General features: G+C 43.1%; 1 protein-coding gene across 1 annotated transcript in view; it reads right to left on the reverse strand.

Moving 5' to 3' along the window:
• Positions 1–25,773, reverse strand: part of ZFHX4 (zinc finger homeobox 4) — a 182,505-nt gene that overhangs the window by 15,686 nt on the left and 141,046 nt on the right. Inside the window, 9 exon segments of the mRNA XM_023751913.1 lie at positions 7–41; positions 44–1,117; positions 1,120–1,206; positions 1,209–3,272; positions 4,107–4,224; positions 4,748–4,948; positions 5,172–5,305; positions 11,861–11,980; positions 18,541–18,609. Of these exon segments, the coding sequence (XP_023607681.1) occupies positions 7–41; positions 44–1,117; positions 1,120–1,206; positions 1,209–3,272; positions 4,107–4,224; positions 4,748–4,948; positions 5,172–5,305; positions 11,861–11,980; positions 18,541–18,609 (3,902 nt within the window).

A 25,773-nucleotide genomic window follows, 5' to 3' on the forward strand; every position in this document is an offset into this window, starting at 1 on the left:
GGAAGCAGGGGGGGCGGGGTCGCTCTGCTTTGGCTTTCTGGGGGATAAGTCAGGTTTGGGGAGGCCTTCTCGGGCTCAGGTTTGGGGGACGGAATCAGAGGGGTGCTCGCCCCCGAGCCGGAACTGGCCGCCGGGGCCGGGGCGTTTTTGGCCGCGTCCGCCTGGCCGGAGGCCGAGCAGTGCTTGTACACCACCTGGTCCGTGGCGTCCATGGAGTCCTCGGTCTGGCTCTCGTCCTGCGCGTCGTCGTCCTCGTCCTTGTAGCACTGCTTCTTCTGGTGCGTGATCAGGTCGAAGATGCGGGGGAACACCACGGAGCACTTCTTGCACTGGTACTGCATGTTGCTGGTGCGGATGTAGCGCTCGTTCGTCAGCTCGCGCTTCTCGCTGTCCTTGGCCTCGGCCTGGTTCTCGTAGCTCTTCCGGGCCTTCTGCCGCGCGTTCTGGAACCACACCACGATGACCCGGGTGGGGAGGTTGAGGACAGTGGAGAGCTGCTCGATCTCGTCGTCTTTGGGGTAAGCGTTGGTGTCAAAAAAGTCTTGCAGGACCCGCAGCTGGTAGTCGGTGAACCTGGTGCGGGACGACCTCTTGCTGAAAGCGGCGTCGGCCTTGTAGTGCTCCAGGGAGGCGGGCTGCGGGTCCAGGCGGAGGTCCTCCAGCACCGTGATGGGCGGGTTGCTGAAGTTGTAGGGCGAGTCCTTGTTCCTCTGCCGCTCCTTGAAGAGCGTGTTGCGGAACCAGTGCTTGATCACCTTCTGCGAGAGGCCCGACTTCTCCGCCATCTCCTGGATCTGCTCCTCGCTCGGGGAGTTGTTGATGTCGAAGTAAGCCCTCAGGATCTTGAGCTGGTCGTCCGTGATCCTGGTCCGCGGGCGCTTGAACTGCGAGTGCCGCAGGAAGTTGGGGTCGAGCCCGAGCTGCTGCTGGCACAGCTGGGTGAGGTCGGCGGACAGCGCGTCCATCTGGGGCAGCTGCAGGGCCAGCTGCGGGGGCAGCGCCGGGTGCTGCACGGGCTGCATCATGATGGAGGGGAAGAGAGGCAGGTCCAGGGACACGGGCAGCTGGACCTGCGGGGGCGCCGACGGAGGCGGCGGCGGGGGAGGCGGCGGGGGCAGGAGGGGGGTGGCGGGGGTGGGGGCGGCGTGGGGGGTGGAGCCTGCAGGGGAGCAGACACGGAGCTGGGCATCTTCACTGGCCCCAGGGGGCAGGCTGAGGGGGTGCCGGGGGCAGCGGGGGAGGAGGCGGCGGCGGAGGCGGCGTCTCTGGCGAAGGTGGTGAAATCGGGTAAAGCTTGTCGTAGGCCTCCCGGTACTGGCGAGCGAATCTTTCGAGGGCTCCGTAGGGGAAAAACTGCCCGTGCACGTGCTCCTGGTGGCTCTTCAAAATGAGGACATTGGAGAAGAGTTTCCCACACGTCCCGCATTCCAGCTTGTCCGAGCTGTCCCCGTCCCCGCCCCGGCCCTTCTTCTGCACCTTCTGCCGGTTCTCGTTGTACTGGATGACCAGCTCGAACCCGAAGTTCTCCAGCAAGGCCTTGGCCGCATTCCCCCTGGCCCCGGAGGCGATCCTCGGTGGCGGGATGGCTGGTTCCAGGGACTTGGGCTTCTTGGAGTCTTTGCCTTCTTTGAGTCCTTCCCCTTCGCTGGTAAATTCTGGCTTTGGTTTGTCTTGCTTTTCCGCACTCTCTTCGGCCTCCTTGTAAGAGGGCCCCTCCTTGGCGGCCGGGCCGTCGGCCCCCGCCAGGCTGGCCGGGTCGGGTTTTGGGAGCTTGCTGGCCGGCTGCGGCACCTGCTGCTGGGGGGGCGGCTTCTGAGACGGCAGCGGGGGCTGCGCGGCCTGGTACTGCTGTGCTTGCTGCTGCAGGAGCTGCAGCTGGGTTTGGCCGACGTGATGCTGGGTCTGAATCTGCTGCTTCAAGTCTTCGAGCAAGGATCCGGCCATGCCCGTCATGCCGGGCATCCCGAACGCGGCAGAGCCGGGCAGGCCCAGCTCCGGCCCCAGGCTGAACTCCGTGCCCGGGATGTAGAAAGGGAAGAGAAACTGAGGCTGCTGGAACTGCAGCAGAGCTTCGGGGGTCATGGGGAAATGCGGCAGGAAGGCGGGGTTGAGAAACTGCGGCTGGAAGAAGGCCGCCTGCTGCTGCAGCTCGTGCTGGAGCTGCATCTGAATCTGTGCTGGTGACTGCGGCGGGTGGTGCGGAGGCTGAGCGGAGAGGAGTTCCGGCGTTTGCTTTTTATTTAATTCTTTGGCATCTAAGTGGGTATCTTTGCTGCTGACGGAGGCTAAACTCATGGACTCTAACATCCCTGGGCCGGGACTGCCCACGCTGGCTGCGAGGCCGTGGCCGCCGGGCTCCAGCTTGGCGGCCCTGGCCTTGGTCTGGTGGAGCACCGACCGCATGTGGATTTCCAAGGTGGAGCTTTGGCTGTAGGCGACGTTGCAGATGCTGCACTTGTAGGGTTTGTTGTCGGCGCCGCTGCTGGTTTCTTGAGGAACGGGACTGGAGGCCTCCTGCAACACCTTTTTCAACTTATGCAGATGAGAAACGGAATTATAATGGACCAAGAGGATGTTCTTCTGGGTGAAGGACTCTTTACACACTGTACATTTATACGGGCGGGAAGGGTCGAGGAACTTTTCCATCGTAAAGTTGGGCCCTTTTCTGAAGGGCAAGGTCCGCTTTGGTTCAGAGCCCATGTCATCAGGAATGGAGCTACTGTCACTCCCGACGGGACTCGCCTTCCCCTCCTGGTCCACCTCGTACTCCCTCTCCATTTCCTGCTCCAGGGCGTGGTCGTCCGGGGCCAGGGCTTCGCTCTCGGCCCAGAGCTCTCCGTTCACGGGCAGGGAGGCGTACAGCTGCTGGAGTTCGGCTTCGCTCAGCTCGGGGTGGCCCGCTTCCAGGTGTTTTTTTAAAGCCTGGAATGTACGGAAGCTCCGCTGGCAGAGATTACACATCGTGGCGGCCCGGATCGCGTGGTACTGGGAATGGATCTGAAGCTTCTGCATCGTCTTGAAGGCCAGGCTGCAGTGGTTACAGCGGTACTTGTACACGTGGCGGTCGGAAACCGACAGCGGCTGCGGCTTCTGCTGCTCACTGAGTGGATCTGGTAGGGTGTCGGGGATTTTCACATCCTTGCTGCCACTTTTGTTCCATTCGGACACATCCATGGCTTCTTTAGCTGGTTTCTGCTCCTCGCTCTTTATTTCCACGCTGGCCTTTGCATCGTCAAGACCTGCCATACTTTTGTCATCCATTGGACTCTCGCCTGTGCGGGAGAAAGCACAAACAGATCGCTTACAGGGAGAAGGGATACAGGCTGATAAATATTGTAAGTAGGAACCTCTACAGGTTTCTGTTTAATTGATTCCTTAGAGCAGTGGTTCCCAAACTTATTTGGCCTACCGTCCCCTTTCCAGAAAAAATAATTACTCAGCGCCCCCTGGAAATTAATTTTTTTAAAATTTTAATAGCAATTAAACAGAAAGATATATGTATTAATGTTTCTACCTTTTTCGTAAAATATAGTAAAGAAAGGTGTAAATTAGAAACATTGAAGTTTGAAATTATGAAACTATTTATTGAACTCAGAATAGAAAGGTAATACAAAAAAAGTTAAAACAAATGCACCTGTGGCCATCACTGCCCCCCTGGATCGCTGCAGTGCCCACCAGGGGGCGGTAGCGCCCCCTTTGGGAATCACTGCCTTAGAGAAATATTTATTGAGCAACTACTACGTTGCAAGCATTATGAGAGGCACTGTGGATACAAAGGTGAATATCAAATCACCTGACCTTGAGGAATTTCAGGATACAGAAGAAAAGAACTCAAAGGTAATTACAGTATGCTGCATACAATCAGTGTGACACCAAGGGCCAGGCCTCAGTGTCCAGGAATTAGAGCAAAGAATATTCTCGGTCATTGACACTCGGCAGTGACAGACAGCCAGACACTAAACATGCATGGAAAACTATGGCTCTTCGGATATATTTTTCCTCTGTGCCTTTGTTCTAACTCTTCGATAGTAAAACCCTTGGCACATCACCACAAACACAAGCCTTGAAGCGTGTTTTCTGCAGACCACAGTCACAGGCGGGCATACCTGAGTACTTCCCCGACCCCTCGGCTGTGCCGGCCGCAGGTGTGTCCCGCTCTGATTTCTCGGAGGCAGCTGCGGGCAGCAGCAAACTGTTTGGCATCATCACATCGGGCACAGGCACCTGTGAAGACCAAAAGGCTCATGTCAAAGGTCCCCCAACATTCAAAAATGCCACCACTGCTGCCACTGGGCAGTCGCATCCCACTTAGATTTTTCCAGCCAAAGCAGGGACACTTGGTGGCCCTTACAGGCCACTGCTCTCCCTTCTAATTTCAGATCAACACCATTACAATGCTGTATTCTTTCTTGCCCTTTTTAAAACTGTTTTTGTAGGTCTATGTCTTTATCCTGATACTCAAAGTTTGAAACTCAATGTGTCCATGTGACTCATCTTTATAACATTATAGATATAAACACGAGACTGTAAAATATGTGTTACTGAATAATCTATGCCCGTATCGTATTTATTTTCCTACCAAAGAGACAACAGAGGGGCCTTGGACTGTGATTTCTACAACACAGTCAGGGAAACAACTTTGTGTCGCGAAGAAGAAATACATTCCTATGGACCGATAAGTGCAGGTTTGGTGTTGCTACCTTTCCAGAGATTACGTCACACGCACGTCAACATGTGGGGTCCTTACTGTCATGAGCAGCTTCTCCACGCAGTCCGGGGAGACGCTGTGCAGGTGCGTCAAGTGCAGCTGCAGGTGCATCTTGTTGCTGAGGACGTCCTGGCAGAGGGGACAGCAGACGACCGGCTGCACCGAGTGCTGTGACAGGACGTGCATCTGGATGCGACTTTGGTCCCTACTATTGTAGTTACAATAAGGACACTGATAGAACTGGAAGACAGTGAACAGACATGGCATATGCTATCGTTAGTCTGAGGGCTTCAGGGCATCAGCAGGAATACCGAGGGCTCATTTGTCACCAATCGCATTTGTTACCATGCTAAGTTTCAATAGCATGGAATCGTTGGGGGCTCTAACACTACCAGGAGCAATAATAAATAAATTAAAATTAAAAATAGGTTTATATAGCAAAGGGAGGAAAAAATGTATTTACCTGTTCGTGACAGAATTTATTGTCCTCTGTAGCTTTCGATCGTTTTGTTGTGACATCTTCTTCCTTTGCCAGCAGGAGTGGCGGGGTCACACCCGCCACACTGACTTTTAGCTCCTTCTCTGGTGTGATTATTCCTGATTCCACCCCCCAGAAAAACAGAACGTGTCAACTTCAAAAGACTAACAACGTCAAACCTGAAAGATTCTATGTTTTTCATCTAGCGCTGACTCTAAACCCACAGAACCACAAAAGGAACTGGACAAGCACTTATAAATGATGCTAATCTCAAAAGGCAAGATGCACACTTCTTTGTGTCCACCGACTAAGTGGACTTTATAAATATATTTTAAAATGTACTCCTGTCTCATGTTTAGATAACCCTCGATGACCTTGAGAGACTCATCAATAACACGTGCTCACTGGTGTCTCAGGCTGCCTTTATCACATTAAAGCAAATCTCCCATTCACAAATGCTAACTTAGAAAATAACTCTTTTTACTGATGTTTAATTGCCTATCTCTTTTCTAAAATTCTTGATCACAGGAAACATTTCAAAATTCTGAGAAGAGCTAACTACTTATAATTCAGAAACAAAGACAGCAATTTTATGTGGTGAGTATAGGACTTAAACATTAACTATACATGTCTCCTGCTGTTTTTGCAATTTACTCTTTGCTTTACATGTTAGACCGTACATATAACATTTATAGTTCACATCTCAAGAAGATGGCTGTTTTATGAGGTTCATCCAAATATTCAGTGTTAAGGGGGTTTAAAATTTTGCCTAGATAAGCAATGTCACGTATAGGAGCCTCACACACATCAAAGAAAAAGAGTGTGATTCTAATTTCCCAATCTAACAGAAAATTCTTTCCAGCATCAATTTTCCCGATAATCTCCTCTGTGAGGCTGGATATTACAGCGACATTGGGTAGGCATGTCACATACATCTCACGACAAACACAAAACCTCATTTACCAGCCATTCCAATCTCATCATAGCACGGCGTCATCTGACCTTTTTTCTGCTGTTTATTATGAGTATTTCTAATTTTAACTTTCAATTTTCACCATCTTCCAGTCAATTTGCAACTAAATTATTTCCAGGGTGAGGATACTATCACTGGACAACTGGGTGCAAATACATGTTGAAATGCAATGAAGCTAAACCATTGATTGCTATCAGCCCCCGCGTGAATATAGAGTCTGGGCGTAATCTGATTGTATGCTGTGCATGAAGATTTATCTTGATTTTTTTTTCAATCCACATACGGTTCATATAAATGAACAAATTGCACCTTATTGCGAAATAGCCCAGTTTTAATTTAAAAATAAGGTCAAGGATGTTGGAAACAAAGTAAAGATGAACCAAAAACTACATTCTTTTTTCAATCCTGGATAGAGCTGATGCATGTTTAAACCATATAAACATTTTCAGAAATTTTGAATTCTGAAAGAAATTTAAAAGCAAGCATTTTAAATTTTGGACTCCAAGGACACCAAAATGAAAGTAGACTTTCAATGACAGAATGACAATCATGGTAGGTATAGATTTGGTGATGTTTTCAAATAATTATACTGATTTCTAGATTTACAAACATTAGATTTTATTTGAATTGTTACATGTGCCCTATATCTACAGATGCCTTGGAGAAATTTAGGTTCCTTCTAGATATTTGAAAAAAATAACTGATCACATTTGTATTTGAATGAACTTAAATTTGAATATAGACTGAAGACCTTCATCATATCGATAAAACACAATCCAAGTATTTGATATCCAAAGATATGTCAGAAACAGGAATGTTTATTTCATAATTAATTATGGCATCAAAAAATAGGTTTTTCTTTCTCAAAGCAGAATGTACTTTGTGGTGTTGTATTTAAAGTGCTAAAATATTCAAGAAAATAATATATATAATGTTTGCAAATAAAATTTAGGGCTTAAAATGTCAGTTCAAGTTGTATAAAGTGATTGTCATTCACATCAGGAATGTTTATCCCTCACTTTCTTCTTTGAGACAAGAAGATTTTTTTAAGTCCCCCATTAATGAGTAAGAATATGCTCCTTTAAGAATCTAATACTCTCATATTCCCTTATCATTCCTTTGTGCACATGGTAGAATGAGACATAACCAAATTATAAGCTTGTCCATTTCCCTATGCTATCAAAGACTGTCACACACAAATTAAAAGAGAATTTCCATGACTCTTGTTGCTTGCAGACCCTATGGGGTATCAGCAATAGAAAAAAACCTTCCAGAAACTTTTAAATCTATTAAATGAGCAGTTATGGCCTTATTATCATAAGCATAAATATTCTAATATTGGTACTGTACAAGATAAAAAAACACTGATTTTAAGCTATGAGACATTTTACTACAACTATACTATAAATCAGTGATGGTGAACCTATGACACGCGTGTCAGAGGTGACACGCGAACTCATTTTTTTGGTTGATTTTTCTGTGTTAAATGGCATTTAAATATATAAAATAAATATCAAAAATATAAGTCTGTTTTACGATGGTTGCAAATATCAAAAAATTTCTATATGTGACACGGCACCAGAGTTAAGTTAGGGTTTTTCAAAATGCTGACACGCTGAGCTCAAAAGGTTCGCCATCACTGCTATAAATTGAGGTACATATTTGGTATAATAAATCCATGTTATTTTTATGCTTATTAATATTCATTAATGATGTAGTTGCTTTTGAATTTAGTGACATTCGTGCTGCATCAAGAAAATAAAAGCTTTAGGGTCATTTTATAACCATTGCAATGGCTATTGGCTATAGTATTCCACCCCGTATATAGGTCAACTTCAATATTTTTTTGTGTGTAATTAACTTAATTAAACCATGATCTTAGGAAAGCTAGAAGCTGTGTAAAGACCATTTTATTTTACATTAAAAAGAAGTATAAATACAAATTAGATTCCACCACCCCCAGCTGTGTCTAGGCACCCCAGAAATGCATGCCATTGAGAGGAAGAAGCAAGAATGCTGAGCTGGAATAACACAGGACAGAAACAGACCACAAGGACAGGCAGGCCATCAGGGTTATTTGCAAAGTGATGGAAATCACATTTCATGATTGTGAGCTTTTTCTACTTTTCAAAGGGGTGTAATCTCAGGGACTATGGCCTTCTTGGTAAACTGCAAGGACTCAACTTCAAGGTCTCTCTCTGAATTGTTTTATTCTAGAAATATATTAAATAAGGGCCAATTTTAGGAGAGTTTTGATTAAGTTCTGTGATTACTCATAGTTTATGCCTACAACTTTATTTGAAATAAATCCAGTTTGATACCCTAGAGAAAAATTTTAGGTGAGATCATAATTCATTTTGTGTTCGTTAAGGACATCATAATATCCTCTAAAAACAATGCTCTTTTAACATATTTAAACTAAGAAATGCAGTCTAATTACAAGTAAGCACTGCCATATAGATGAGCCAATTACCTGTCAGTTATGTGGTTATGTAACTTGCATGAGATAACAATATAAAAATGACATAATTCATTTCCATTCAGATGCTGCCTACTTAATAATTTTCAACCCTTAAAATACAGAAGATTGTAAAATGGTTTATACTCATAATAAATGAGGAAAATCCAATAACACATATGTACTCAAAGCAAATCTTGAAAAAACAATAAAACAAAACAGTTATTTTTAAATATTTTATGAATCAATGTATTTGATAATATTTGAATACTATAAAACTTGAATCTAACAGAAGAGGTTATTCAATGCCAAATAATTCCAAATGATAATTACCAGTAAAGTATTCTTTCTAATGAGACTGGAATGAAAGGATAATTTTAATTGCAATAATGAAGGTTAATTTCCATCTTTCCTCGTGTTTACTCCCTTATTAAAAAGTGGTCCCCTTAGCCATGGCAGAGACATATTACATTTTCAATGCAAATGTATTAATCTGGATAAACTCTATATTAATTCTTGTACTGCACAGAGCTGTAATTTGGATTATAATTAATCTAAAGTGGCACTAGATTTAAATGACAATATAAATGAGGCATTAGGAGGCTTTTCTATTATGAATGAATATTCAACAAATACAACTTGCATATTGCCAAGTCTCATTTTGAAAGCTCCAGTCCTGGAGATTAATGTCCGCAACTCTGCACAACAGCTTACACAAACAGGGTCTTTCTAACACGTGTTAATTCCTTCCTGTCTCAAAAATTCAGTGCTCAAGTGGAGACACGCTGTTTTCCCATCTAACACACTAAGATAGTGATTAATTTTGCTCGTATTTTTTGACATTTATAACTGACATAAGAAGAAAAACAATATATACATAAGTGGTTATTCAATCTTTAGCAGTATTTACAAGGAAAAAAATCCATGTAATAGTTTTTCACCTAATCAGATTCCATTTAGAAGGCAGAAAACTTGGTTAAAAGTTCATGCCAGTTGTCAATAGCAAGAATTGTCTTGAAGTCTGGGAGGTTTCAAGGCTAAATGTTTGCATCTCAGTAATTTCTTTTAGTTGGTTTTAAAGTTCATTTTATCCACTTAGATATACCTGGGGAGGCATTTCTGCAGGGATAAAATGGGTTTTAAACAACTCCCATTATGCAATGCTCTGTGTCCTCTCCTGTGCTCCAGTCCTGTTCAATGGTACCAGTAGGCACCTGAGAAGGGACACTCACTCACCAGGCCATTAGGAAGTGATGAGCCCATCATTTATGCAGAGAAATGAACTTTACTGGTGGGGATGGAGTGCCTGTGTCTGAGGTGGTGTTCCAGGTAACACTCCTCCCTCAATGTAAGATTGGAGCCATTTTCAAGAGATTCCAGAATCCATCCTTTATAGCAGGGGTCCTCAAACTTTTTAAACAGGGCGCCAGTTCACTGTCCCTCAGACCGTTGGAGGGCCAGACACACAAAACTAGTCAGCTGCTAAGCAACAGGCAGCGGCGGCGGCAAAAACACCCGGCGGGCCGCATGTGGCCCGCGGGCCGTAGTTTGAGGACCCCTGCTTTATAGGGTGTTAGATATTTAAAACCAAGCATAATGTCACGCACCTGAGTATGAGAGCATTCAGTGTAACACGAATGTCACACGTTCTTCTGAAGGCTCGGGGGGCGGGGGGCGCTCCTCTACAATCTGTCAGTATGACTGTGAGAGGGGCACCACTGAACACAGGCAGGACCCTGCCCTTCCAGAAGCAAGCAGGCAAGCAGCGGGCCCTGATGAGGTCCATCCTCCAGAGTGAATCAACTGACTACCTTGCTATTTCCAACTCTTCAAATAAGGTTTAGACAGCACTACCCTTGACCTTAACCAATTGCCAGATACTTCAAACTCCTGGTCAGTAACCCCAAGAGCCGAGTTCCTAACACACAGCTATGGCATCTTTTTCACATTGCTTTCGGCTCAATACCAACCTCACATCTTCTTTGTTTAAGGCAAATTGGAATCATATGTTCACCACTAGATCCTCGGCGCAAATGGAAGTGGCGCTTTCCCACTGGACTCCTGAGAGCAATTTAGCATCGAACTGCGTGGGGTGGGAGCAGGGAGGCCCTTGGAGTAATTTTTGAAGGGAATGCAAAACCAAGATACGCAGATGACTGAATTACAAATGTGGGATAATTCAGGCTTAAATGGACTTGCACATGAAAATGGTATATATATCTTTTTGCACAACCCAATGTCTTCATAGTGAAAACGAGCTTCTTTATGGGAGACTGTCACTAGAACTCAAGGAGAAGATAGATGACTACCTGAAGCTAATAGGCTTGAACCCGCTGCAGCAGTTCTCCTGCTTCAATGAGCCCAACATCATAAAACTAGGTACAGCGTGCAGCAAAAGTAGCCAATGTAATATTTATTCATCGCGACCGTAGATTTCCATCTCATACATACAAAGTATGGATGAAGTCATATATTTGCCAAATCAAACACAGGAAAAGCCTTAGGTATCCGCACCAGATGCTGGCCTAGGGTTTGTTTGTGCACAAGTAAATGTCATGACATGAAGGTTTGTTTTCCGAGACAGTAGCTTTCATTACTGGGATTTGTCTATTCTAGAAGATCAAAATTACCCAGCATCTAATCCCTTTTCAATGATATTTCCTCTTTCTTAGGCTGAATCATCTGTAAACTTTTTTCACTGGATTTCGTTTGAAATGCTTCAAATAGATGCCCTTAAAAAGGGCAAATTCCTGAGTGTACATTGTAAAAGAAAAAAAAAAGAGAAAAAATAACATTTATTTTTAGGGTTACGTGGTTGGTGTGTGTGTGTGTGGGGGGGTGTCTGTGATTGAATGAAAAAATCCAAGTGATATCTAATCCTGCGCTTATGAAAAATTAATATGCCATCAGAGGAATCACAAGTATAGCTAAGATTAATGAAAGGCGCTTAAAAAATTACAAGCACACAAACTGATTTGATTAAAAAATAATCTCGCTGGTCGTCCTGTAATATTCTTCAACTTACCCACATCTATTCTGTCAGATGGTTATGATTAAAAATAGGTCAATGGGAGGCTACTGATAGAAGTCACATGCAAAATGCGCATGCGATGGATAGCAGTGGAAATGTTAGACAGTTTCAAATGAATAAAAGCTTTTAATAAGTGTGGGGATGGGGTGAAGGCAGGGCTGATTTGGGGGTGTGGGGGTGGGGGAAGAAAAGGGAAGGGTCTAGCATCTTACCGGGGTCTTTGCTGGAGGAGTTTTTGCCTTCACCAGGGTCTCTCTCATTTGTGTCTTTCTCATCCTCCTCGGCCACTGGTGTCGGCTTAAGAGGTCCTTCTGCCTCCTCACTTGGCTCTTCTGTTCAGAAAGGCAAACTGGTCAGTAGGATTGGACACTCCCCCCCCCCATATGCACACTCAAATAATTACGTGACCATTTACAAACTTGGTCACCTATGAACCATCTGCAGACACCCATTCTCCAAAGAGGACATACATTTATTCAAAACCTCAGAACCGGATGATGGTACCAATGCAAATGTTTATCTCAAGCAACTTCTTTTATATCCACTGAGCACATGGGCCGGTACTCAAAGAGAAGAAATCACTTTAAGCACAGGTGAAGCCAGGAAAGCTGGAAACATGGGTGGGAGGCAGTTCTGTCATAATAGAAGCTTCTACGCCACATGGACCCCCTGTTCCATGGACTTGGGTAGATGGCAGAACAAACCAAATCCCTAGAAAAAAATCCTCCATGAAAGGATGGGACAGTGATGGGTTAACCATAAGACAGGTGTTCCTCCTGCCTTCAGTCCCCGGACCCCAGAGGAATTCTTTGGAATTCATCTGAGTAGGATCTCAAAAGTTCAGTTGCACTGGGATTTGTTTTTCTCTATAGGGGGAGCTATACAGGACGCAGGACATAAGAAGGTCTATTTCTTCCATGACAACCACATCACCCCACACCTCATTCACGGGTTCACACCAGCTAGATTACATGGAAATCCTCATAGTAACTCAACCCTATTTAATTATTCCGTAAATCTGAGGTGTGCCGCTGCCGGTGGGTTAATCTGTTTATGCAGTTAGCCTCCGTGCTGGATCTGGGCAGCACTAATCCGTGAACGGCCCACTGTTCTCCTCTAGCCTGTGATCATTTGTCTCTCACTGTGCTGATGTCACATTTTAATGAATTTTTAGCAATCCGAGTCATGCCAGATAGCCAGACTTGCACCTCCCAGCAGCAGGGCATGCTGTTTTCACGGCAGCACAAAATAATAAAAAATAAAAATCATATTCCCCCGTCCAGGTAGGAATTACATACATGAGGAGGAGAAGGTAAAATGAGATTTGAAGCACCAGGCTGCTCAATTTCATAAAATCTTTAATGACCAAATAAATTAACCCTGGAAAGGCAAAAGGTCACCGCCACATATGCATACACGTGTCTATTTGCTTTTGATAAGCAGAGCTTTTATGCGGAGAACATGATACAATTAACCCTTCAATAACCATACAAAACGCTGCTACGGACATTTTAAGTGTCAAGCATTAACCGAAAATTACACACTGCATAAAATTTTCATTGCAAATGCTGTAGTGATTGAAGGGGGAATCGCGGCCCTCTCCACACCCCATGTTTTATTAATAACATTCTGACAGCAGAATGAAATATCCACCGTCATGTGTAGCAGCTGAGCACACACAGAATGCTATTGAGTGTCTCCCTTGCCCACCCCGCTCTCTACCATGAGAGCAGGACACCGCACAGGGGACGGTGCTGGGCTCAGATGGGGCAGCTCCACAGCTAAGGGAAAGCAAGGCCAGGCGATACATCTGCAGTAAGGGTTTGCTTCCACTGTGCGTCCTCAACGGCCCCCACAGTCCATTTACCCTAGGTCTGCACTGTGCTGCTGAACAGCAGCAGCGGGGAGTTCCTGGTGGAGGAGTCAGGCGTCTGAGGGTTTGGGGGGAGTGTCCCTTTCAGGCAAATCACGTGGAGATTGTACTTTAGGAAGAGAGAACGACGCTTGTTAGGGCTCCAGCCTGCTTTCACCAGCCATGATCATCACTGATCAAACCCAGGCTCCTGCCCCCTGCATGAGGCCAGGCTGAGAGGGGACAGTGGCTGGCTTGGTGAGGGAGGGGGGGTGGCGGAGATCATGACCAGATTGGGCCGTGTCCCTGCCAAGTCCACACACGTGACGTGACACCCGGTGGCAGGCCTCGACCTGTGACAGCCCACGGCAATTACTCTCGGGCTCGTCCTGGGGAAGGGAGGCGAGACTTCTTTGAGTAGATTTACTGAACCTTTCCCCCAGGGCTGGAAAATGAAGTGTCACCGTGGTCCCGGTGTCCTTATCTTGAGGGGACATAAAATTGTAAGGGCTATCGCAACTCCCATTAATAAAACATGGGGTGTCAGGAGGAGAGGACGAAAATTATGAAGGTACTCCAAGAAAAACTACAGTGTAATCTGGGTCTCATCGCACGCTTTTCGCAGGGTCCGATTCTTCATTTTCTAGTATGTGTTTTAAGGGCAAGAGAAATTCCCAGACATGTTCCCCTATACATCACCGTGGTGCCTGACCTCCGCCTGACCCTGGCCACAGTTTGAGAAATCTGAATGTGAACAAAGCCTGTGTCAGCAGCACGGAGCGACCGCCATCAACTTAATCGCAAACAGCAGTTCTGAGGCCATAACTTGGCCCGGCTCGTCCAAGCCACAGCTCAGACCCTCCGGAGCTGGCTCTGCCCGCACAGCCTCTGCCGCTGGACATTGCCCCCCTCTCTTTTCTGGCTCTGCCTTTGAAGTCGGCGGGCAATTAGCTCTAATGCTCCAGCAATTCAGACCTGTTTTGTGGTTTCGAAGGCGAGAGCTGTTTATTACAGGTGGGCACTTTGGAGCCGTAGAAGTTTGCAAATTTGTAATCATGCAAAAAAGAATCAAAGGGTAACTTATATCCACCACCATAAAGTTTCATACGAGTCTAAAAAAAAAAAAGGCTCACTTTGGTTCTTAGAGTTTTTGAAATTAAGTTGACATTCGCTTTATAAATAGACTTTAGAGTTGGGAGGATTAATGTGGAGAAACCACTCTCTCCCTAGGAAAGCGGTACGTTGGCGTTGGGGTTGCGGGAGGAGTGGCTGAGTTCTGCTTCTCAAGTAGCAGCTTCCTCCATGTAAAATGCCATCGAGTGTAAGATGCGTTGTAGGAAATGAACCAACAAACAAAAATATATACGTGACGTTAAATGTGCTCAAGGGATGCGTTAGAACTAAGGGAAATGACATAAATTCAATTACGTAAAATTCCAAAATGAAGATACTAACTTACAGAAAATTCCCAAAGATGCTAATGCAGTTGTCATTTTCACCAATAAGCTTCTTCACTAATATAGTACATGTAATCCTAATAAAGGTATTGTAACATTTCATAATACTGTTGCTTTCACAGCATATATATCTTGATTCTTTTGCTTTATGTAATATAAAAAACACACTATTTATTCATATATTAAACATTAAGATAGGAATGTAGTTAAGCTTAAAATGAACACAGGAGTCCATTAGGACTTCCCAGTTTTCAGACAAATAGTATACATTTTTATTTTTAAATGTTCTGAAATAATACTGTAGTCTTATAGAAGTTCAGTACAATTAATTTCCCGTAGCATTTTTATCATAGATAAAATGATGATCTTATAAAAGTTATTTTGTATATACACATAAACTATTTTTAAAAGAAATGTTTTGAATGACTAGCTCAGAGTATTTTCATTTGAATAATGAAAATGATTAGAAAATCTCAATTTATTCTATAAAATCATAATACACATTTTAAAGCACATCTACACCAGTGATACACTGCTGATCTAGGAGCCAGCCAACTGCCCTTGGTTCCCGGGCTTTCTCCCACAGTGCGCTTGGGAACCTTCTCTCTGAGTCCTCGAAGGCAGCGGTCGCCAACCGGAGGTCCCTGAGGTCCGAAAGGTTGGAGACCGCTGCTCTAAGGAAAGCGTTGCACACTTTTTAGCCCATGAAGTAATCATATAAAGAGGAAGCAGAGGACAGTGAGTAACTTAAATATCTTTAGTTTTATATACTGAGCATCTCTTCAAAGCACCTGGCTTGTAAGAATTCTTCCCTGGACGCCTGCACTCTCTCCCTGTCCAGTCCCACCACCAACCTCCAAATCCACCCTCTGTATGAGCTACTTCAACCTACTGAAATCTTCTAGTGACTCACTACAAGCAAAAGTTCAATCTTCTGTGCACGGAAAGAATACCTCCGAGATACCTGGTCCTTGTCCACCACTCCAGTCTCATTTTTTTTTCACTTCCTACCTAGCACTTAATGCTTAAAACAACAAACAAACAACCCTTGTGGGTGTGGCTCAGTTGGCTGAGCATTGTCCTGTGCACCAGGTCACAGGTTCAATTTCTGGTCAGGGCAGTGCACGGTCTAGGTGTGTGCAGGAGGCAACCAATTGATGTTTCTATCTCATATCACATCAATATTTCTCTCTTTCTCTCCCTCTCCCTTTCTCTTTCTCTAAAATCAATAAAAACATTTTTTAAATTGCATCATCAGAGTCACCTGTTAGACTTGTTAGAAATCAGACTGTGTGCTCCACCCCTGGAATTTATAATTCAGGAGGTTTAGAGGGAGGCCTGGGAATTTATATCTCTACGCTCCCAGGTGAAGATGATGCTTCTAATCCAAGGATCACATTTCATGAACCACTATTCTAGAAACACGTGACTGTTATTAATGTTGCCTTCCAGTACATAGCATTATATTTCCCTGTCTTATCTAGGACAACTTCTCTACACTGTATATGTTTTTCCTTTAAGCCCAGCTTGGGAAATACCAGTTTCATCATCTGTAAAAAATGGAAGTAACAATGCCTACCTCACTGGTTTGTTATAATATATAAAAATCAGTCAGCACATAGCGTAACAAACTAAGTGTTTCAAAATGCTGGCTGTGTTATTACTATTAATTATTTCTTTATCCAAAAAGTCTTACCTAAATCTGGAATTGGGATTAATGTTTCTGAATAAGATTTTCTTCTTTTTTCTCTACATGGATGTCAAACTACTTACCACAGTATTTGGAAATGATCCCTGTACTGTGCCTATTTTCCCTAATAGCTACACATTTACTGAAAATAGTGATTATCTTATTGCTCCTTGTGCCAGAGCACCTGGAACAGTGCCTGGAATAGAGTAGGCAGGCAATACAGATTTGTTGAAACACTAAATTGAATTTAGGATGCAAAATTGAAGAAGAAGAGGAGGCATCCAGACGCTATGCCATTCTTCTATTCCCCTTCAATAAAACTCGAAAAGGAGTATTTGTTTGTTTGGATTGGTGTCGGTCTGGTTTGGGTGTCCTTACATTTTCTCTTTCTACTAAAAGTGAATTCATTATCCAACCCTCCAGTCTGACTTCACACCAATTGTTCCTCTCAAAGCCACCGACAACTGCCAAGCTGTGAAATCCAGTGGCCATGAAGGTGTCTGCTCAGCAGATGTATCACACCCTCCTCCTGGGGACCACACCTGACAACCTTGCTTGAGCACTGTACGTCTCTTTCTTCCTTGATCTCATTTACTACAATCTGCAAATAACTTATTTATTTGTATAGACATGTTGTCCAAAAATCTTATTCAAGACTTACGCCCAGCAGTCACTGGCACTAATACTTTGAGCGAAGTCGATGACTCCTAGTTTTCTTACTCAGGGTAACTGGGTCTATGGCATGATGTCATCAGTTGAAATGAAGAAAAAGAGGAGAAGAAATGGTTTTGCAGAAAAGAGAAGTTCAATTTGGAATTTGTTATATTTGACTTCCCTATAGAACATCTCCATGGAAATATGCAGAAGGCATGGGAACATCTAAATATAAAGTTTCTCAGAGAGACTGAGTAAAGATGGAGATTTTGTAAACAAAGACAATAAATAAATATGTCAACAGGGAGTGGTATCCTTTTATTTTGACAATTTTGGTCAGAGCCTTGATTTTGCCCTATTATTTCCAATCAGGTCATTAATGAAATCTTTTCATTGATTTGAGGTGAGGAAGGCAAATTGGGCTTGTACTATTTTATCTTAAGTATGCTCTCTAATTTTCTAGAAAATAACATATGTAATAAAAAAGTTTTTATGAGAGATGCATAGGTGAAGGTAAACTCTGAATAATTTTTGACGGAAATCCTGACTTTATATTGCAGGAATGTTTTCACTTGCAAAACTGTTTTTGGGGTTTTTTTGTAAAGTATTTCAATACCCCATTATGAATGCGAAGGACTTTTTATAATCATTTTTTGTTCTATATAACACATTATTATTCCAATTGTATAAATCTGGGAACTGGGATCATGTTTATATAGCAGAAATAAATGAGGTGTGTTGTAGCAACATGGGTGAGTTTCCTCTTAAATTATCTGAATATAATGCAGCTAACAAGGCCTGGCTGCCATTTTTTAACATACACATATACACACAAAGCACAGGGAATAGTAAATGTGTTGACATGGCTACACAAAATCCAATCAAACCATTGACTGCCAAAAATAACTCCACCAACCAGGTTTTTTTAATTGTGTAAAAATAATATCTGGCTTTCTGGCTTATCCTTTGTATAAAATTGACCACTTCGGTGAAACTTCACAGTGTACAAATGCAGATGTGAGAAATTATCCAGCAGATGTTACTCATTCTTTAAAAAAAGTCACTTTACATAGGCATCCAAATATACAGATATATTTGCTTTTGCTATTAACTTGTTTCTATAAGGGATCTGATCAAATCTAATTGGAGCAGTTCCAGAGATCCGTGCATTACATAAATGATGAGAGTAACAACTGTAGGACAGACAGACACGATTTTGAGAAGGAACAGACCAATTACCTGAGGTCACCCTCAGCTGCTGCTCCGACAGGTCATCCTCACAGGTCCTGGCTCCCAAAGAGGCAGATTCTGCAGAGAACATCGGAGTGAAAGGTGGTCAGCTCTGCAGTCACAGCCAACAGCACCAGAACCCCATTTGGCTTTCACTGGGATAAGTATGTGGTGGGGCGCAGGGGAGTCTTAGGAACATCTTACATCCTAGTGAGCAGTGGTTAGCAAGGTGAGTCAGACAGGGGTGCCCTGAGATCGAATTTCCGATGATGGGCAGTGCACAGTGAACACCACAATGTAGTTCAAATATAGAAGCAGGAAAGGCTCGTTGTGACTTGGGTCTCTGGCCAAGCCTACATTATAGAGACCATGGCACATGACATAAATTATAAGCATGTTTTTACTTCTCTGTCAAAGTAGCAAAAAACAACAACAGTAACAACAACAGAAACCCTCAATATATGGTAGCTGCTGTGAGACCAAAGCTGAAAACAATCACTTCAGGAAACCTAAAGAGTATGTCCAAGTCATCAATAAACGCAATAGGAGACCCTGCTTTTTTATTTGCGCTCCACAACAGAAGGCCAGCGATGGCCTGGTTTGCTCAACTCAACCCCAAACACAAATCATGATTTTCATCCAATTCCATGCTTCCTTTGCATTTCCTATTGTAGGGAAATCTAGAAAAAAACAACTAGGCCTTAGAAATCAACACCAACACCTCCCTCTTCCTCCCCACTGAGTCATCACTCACTCTTGGTTCGATTTGACAACAGCCCCTGTCCCGTGTGTTTCTCTGGTCCCCCGTCACCCTCACATTTCTGGCAATTTCAGTAGCTTCCAGAGCAATCTCCCTGCCTCGAATTCCAATCTAATCTCTCATAATATCTTGAGAGCTATTTTTCAAGAATACAGAATTGCATGAGCACAAATCCTGGCTCTACCACTTTCTAGATATAGGACCTTTATATACCACTCAATCCCCTCATTTGTAAAATGCAGCTATAATCAGTAATTGCAAGGGAAACTAATACAAACATGATATGGTCTTCCAAGCGAAAAAAAGGCCAAATCTTATTGACAAATTTAAAAAAGTGGTCACGAGATTCTTACACTGACAAAGACAGTCATGCTCATCTAGCAATAGCATCTCTGGTTGATTCTGAAGGTTTTAATTAAACAAATAATTAACCTTGAAAACAGAAGTGCACACCAAGGCACTATTATTGCTTTTGCTAATTGTTGTTCCTCCTATGTATAAAACCTTTGGCCTTTGGTGGTAATCTACTTAAAAATAATACAATCAGTACAAATACTCAGTAGCTTCCCATCACCAACTAAAAACATTATGTTTTCTTGTAACCGTCTCTTACATTTGTCTGGAAAGGAAGAATTTATCCTCAGTCTTTGCTTATAAATCCAGCAATAGCTCCCAAACAGATCACAGTACTGAAGCCCATCCTACATGCCACTCAAGAAGCCCACCTTCTTCCGCACGATCGATATCTCTCTCTCTCTCTCTCTCTCTCTCTCTCTCTTTCTCTCTCTCTCTCGTCTTGATGCCTTGAGCAATGTTGTTCCTGGTATTTGTTTAATGTCTTTTTGTTTTACCATGTTAAACTCTTATTCTTCCCTCAAAATCCAAAGCAAGTGTCACCTCCTCCATGCTCCCATAACAATTAGCTTACACATATGTGACAGGAATTAGTGTCTGTGTTTGGTATAATTGAAAGAGCTCTGAATTTAGAGTCCCAGGCTCTGGGATACTACATGAAATTCTCATTTTGATATTCACCTGTTTTAGGATACTTTTATTCAAAATCCTCATCCATGCCTTATAACCTTAAACAGATGACTACAAAAAGACACTAATTCCTGTCACATATATGAATGTGCGTGAAAAGCAACTTTCCCCTCTTTTCTAGCAAAAAAAGAATAATTTGTCAAGGAACCCTTAGTGCTTTACACACACACACCAATCATGTATTAAAGAGACTTGTTCAAATAGATATCAGCAGTACTTCAGTGAGCTAGACCAAATGACTGCTATCCTTAAAGATACATTAAGATAAAAATAAAGCAATGACAACTTAGTAAGAGTGTATCTCTGCTGGGTACTGTGATAGCTACTCGTATAAAAACAGGCATGCAGTCCCCACAATCAAATCACGAGGCTTGCTTAGTCCTGATTTTACACATCAGGAGGCTGGGGCACAGAGAGGTTGAGGTAGCCCTCTGTCCTCAGGCTCCAAGTGTGAGCCTGACAAGCTTGGAACAAACCCCAGGGCTCCTGGTACAAAACTCGGAGGAATTTGGGATGTGTTCAGTCGGAAGAACACAATAGTTAGGAGCCTAGAAAAGTTTCCTATCTTTGTGAAGGCCAGAAACCAAGAGGGAAAAAGAAAAAAAACAACAAAAAAAAACAGCAACTGTTCACTAGCAACTGTTCACTAGTCCTGCGAACATTCTGATATTTCATAAAAGATTTATATTCTTTGAATATAAAATGTGACCAAATAATCATTTGGTACCACATGGAAATCATTTCATTTGAGAGTGATTTAAGGAGATGTACAAAATGTCCAAACCAGAAACTGTTTTTGAACCTCACAAATTAGGTCACGTGGCACTGGAGTCGGGCCCAGTGAGAGTGGCTGGGGCGAGTGAGTTCATAAATGAATGTCGTTCAGTACACCAGCAACTTTTTTTTAGATTCTCAACAGTGTTGCTCCCTTTATATAAATGAAAACATTTTAATAAAGGAGCTTTTAGCTTATCAAACTGGTTAACTTACACTTCTCTGCTGGTGTAAAATGAATTGTGCAAAATCTGGCAATGAACACAGCATCTTTCAATATTTCCCTCGCATAATTGCTCTGTAATAACAAATCTGACTGCGGTTAACACGGTCTGTCCCTTTCGAGGGTGATTTAATTAGATTACTAATTTGTGTTCTCTAGCACCTAACCTTTCTGGTTTAATACTATTAAAAATAGTACCACTGACAGTTTATCCAGTACTCTACTCTATTCTGTCAATTTGGCAATGATCACAGATTTGAAAATGGTACCAGATTACTCTATTTTGATTAACAAAACGTGGACCACGTTTTTCTGTGGAATAGTGTATCGATCATCACCATCACCATCCTCAACAACAACACTTACAGAGGACTTGCTCTGTTCCAGGTGTGACTGATGGACACCCCAAGCAATGGGCGGAGCTAGGATTTGAATGCACACAGCCTTATTCCACGGATCATCCTCTTAACCACAATGACATACTGAGCCACATATTTAAGATCCTAAAAGTAGTTTTTCTCTTAATTCTGCAATTATTCCTCATGTTCATTTTTTCTCATTTGGCCTGAATTCTAACCACCTATGCTCTTAGCCTAACTCAAAGGGTTCCACTCCCAATGCAATGCTTAAAACCTAAATTTTGGGGATTCCTCTTCCCTTTAATTGATAAGAATGGATGTTCTCACAGTTCTCTCTCATTTCCTTGCATTGTGACATCCCCTTACTAACTCTCCATCTCATTTCTCCTTCTGACCTTTCCCTTCTATTATACAGGGGCCCTGATTGCCCTGCCAGTTGCCCCACAGATCAGCCCTGATCGCCAGCTAGGCCTAGGGACCCTACCCATGCACAAATTTCATGCACCGGGCCTCTAGTCTATATATAAAAAAGGCTAATATGCAAAGTGTCCCCTCGGGAGTTCTATCACTTGCTATGATGTGCACTGACCACCAGGGGGCGGTGCAGAATGAAGAAAGGCCCCAGCCAGCGGCAGGCAGCTGGGGGAGGAAGGTCCCAGCTGGCAGCCAGAAGGAAGCCCCCTGCAGTCAGCCAAAAGGCCCTGATTGGCCCTGATAGCTGGCCAGGCCTAGGGACCCTACCCATGTACAAAATTCATGCACCGGGCCTGTAGTTGGAATAATATTTTTTTAAAAAAGATAATCATTAAAAACCTGGTCAGGGAAAGATCTGGAATTTTATTAAACAGTCTAGATACATAAACAGAATTCTAAGTTTAAGGTTTCTTGTTGTGTTTGTGGAATAAATGTAATCTAATCTGCAATTGATGATTGCAACAGCCATATGTTTTTTATATTCTTATCAGCAAAATTTGGGAAGCATTTGGCACAAGTTCAGTAGAAAATAGAATTTTTAAAACAATGGGTGAATGTTTAAGCTGCCAAGTATTATACTAGGGTAGGATTTGCCTACAAAACTCCCACATCTCACCCCTACTGATTTGTTAATGCATCAAACAATAAGGTGTATCACTATTTTTATTTTTTTAATTTTAATATATTTTTTAGTGATTTCACAGAGGAAGGGAGAGGGAGAGAGAGCTGGGAACATCAATGATGAGAGAAAATCATTTATCAACTGCCTCCTGCACACTCCCTACTGGAGATCCAGCCCACAACCCGGGCATGTGCCCTGACCTGGAATCAAACCGTGACCTCCTGGTTCATAGGTTGAAGCTCAACCACTGAGCCATGCTGGCTGGGTTGTATCACTATTTTTATCAACATGTTTAGCACATAAAATAAAATATATATAGCCAACAGAATATTAAGCCAAGTGGCCTAAAGTGATAAAAAGAAGAAAAAAAAACATTTTTCTGTATCTCAGGTAATAGTATTCTTAGTTCTACTTCACTTTCATACACACACACACACACACACACAAAAGGAGGAGGAAGAGGAAGTAGACAAGGAGGAGGAAGAAGAAAAAGAAGAACCCATCTCTTACTTTTTAATTGGAGAATACGACTAAATTTTAAAAGTCCACAAGTTGCAACAAGGCTTCTGGGTCCCCCTCATCTCCCTTGAAGCCCCTCCCACCTCCAGCACAGCTCTGTGATGTTTCACAGGCTGAATACAAAAGGGAAGATATCTGCAGCTCTCTCAATTTCAAAATAATATGAGAACACTTGTTGGAAACCTGCTAAGTGCTAAGCATGTAACATGTATTCTGTTACTCAATCCTTGCAGTAAATCTATTAAAAAAACATTGCTTTTACGGAAGAGATGAGATATCAAAGGTCAGACATTTTAAGTGATTTTTTCCAAAAGCTCAGAGCAGCAGAGGGAGGGCTGGACTGAGTCTGTCTGGCTCTAAAATTCTGTGCTCTCCTCTGAACAACACTCCCTCCAGGCAGCCCCCAGGACTCCGGGGTCAGGAAGTCTAAAATCTTTGGTTTTCCTACCTCCTAAAAACAAAAACAACAACAACAACAAAAAGCAGCTCAATCTCCCTCAAAGCAAATTCATCATCACAATATCAATATTTAGAAGAACACATCAGATTCAACATGTATCTTGGTAGTTACATCTGAATAAAGAACTCAGAACTGGCTCGTGCACTGCAAAAGCAAAGCCTGTTTTCAGAGGAAGCAAGTTTGCAATTAGAAATGATTTCAAGTGGTCTTCTCCACCCTTTTCCTATGTGGATACAAAGCGTGCTCTTCTAAAAAGCAGAGCAACTCAGCATGCTACCAAATGGCTTTGAGTAACCAAGCAACATCATCTTTGTGGACCTGCCGTGCTTTCTCTTAAATTATTTCTCCCCCAGCAGTAAGAGACTGGAGCGCATTGGGTGCTCCAGGACCAATTATCGGAATGAGGCTGGATTTGTAATTCTTCATTTTCTGGAAAAGTGAAGCTCATTGCCCTGCCCGGTTTCACCCATAAGCTATTTTCATACAGTGAGGGAGGAGTTCCCTCCGGGGGCCTCTAGGCCAGGCATGTCTGATCACTTCTTCCTGCCTCTTGAATCATCTATGACCTCAGTTTAATGGGACTTCAAAAGAATTTAATAAGTGCCTGATATCAATTAGTTTCAATAAATTACTCATACACCTCCTTAATGTCTCATATTTTAAAGTACTCTTCCTGAACATTTTTTTACATTTACTAATTCCTAATACACTCCTCCATGTAAGATTCTGTTTTATTTCTGAAAGTTCTGAAATTGAAAGATCAAACTTCTATTGTCATAACTTAGGAATAATATCATGTTCACAGCTATTAACCAGTTGCCCAGTTATTGAAACTTAAGTCTTTACAGGATTTGTCACAATCTTTATATTCTCTACCCGGATGGATCTTGAGAGTATTATACTGAGTGAAACAGTCAGATGGAAAAGGACAAGGACTTCCCAGCCGGTATGGCTTAGTGGCTGAGTGTTGACCTATGAACCAGGAGGTCATGGTTCGATTCCTGGTTGAGGGCACATGCCTGGGTTGCGGGCTCGATCTCCAGAGGAGGATATGCAGGAGGCAGCCAATCAATGATTCTCTCTCATTGTTGATGTTTCTACCTCTCTCTCCTTCTCCCTTCTCTGAAATCAGTAAATATATATACCAGTATATTTACAAAGACAAGGACCCTATGATTTCATTCATATGTGGGATATAAAACAAAAAGCAACAAACGAACAAACAAACAAAAAAGCAAACTCATAGACACAGACAACAGCTTGTGGTCACCAGAGCGGAAGTGGGTGAGGGGAGAATGAAGAGGGAAAAGGGCTCAAATCTGTGGTGACAGAAGGAGACCAGTCTTCACGTGGTGAGCACAGCATCCATACATGCGATGATGTTATAAAGTTGTGCGCCTGAAATGTATACAATATCATTAACCAATACGACCACAATAAATGTAATTTTTAAAACGTTGAAAACAATTTTCACTCCTTAGCATGTCGTGTTGGCTTCACTAGTCAGCTCATCAACACAGGAAGCACCTCTGTCCACACCCGGCTCCTCCGACCCACTCATGGCCTCTGTTCAGGTGGAGCACTGGCAGTTTTGTGGTTTTTTAATAAGATTTTGTTACTGATAGTGAGAGAGAGTGAGAGGAAGGGAGAGGGAAAGAGAGAGAGAAACACTGATGTGAAACATTGAGCATGGCCTCTATGGGGGATCGAGCCCGCAACCCAGGCATGTGCTCTGAGAATCGAACCTGCAACCTTTCAGTGCATGGGATGATGCTCAACTATCTGAGCCATACTGGCCAGGGCAGCACTGGCTGTTCATTTCAACCCTTTCCTTTCCATCTCATGGCTAGTTTGTAATCCATGAACACCTCTACCTTCTTCTCCACAATGACCACATTTGTGAATAGCCTCTTTTAGGTCAATGTCTCCTGAAGTTATTTTTTTTAATGAAAAAGAAAATCATGTTAATCCAGTAGTGCAACTGTATTACTATTCCTTTAACTTTTT

Source organism: Myotis lucifugus, unplaced genomic scaffold (assembly GCF_000147115.1).
Source record: "Myotis lucifugus unplaced genomic scaffold, Myoluc2.0 scaffold_27, whole genome shotgun sequence".
Lineage (NCBI taxonomy): Eukaryota > Metazoa > Chordata > Mammalia > Chiroptera > Vespertilionidae > Myotis > Myotis lucifugus.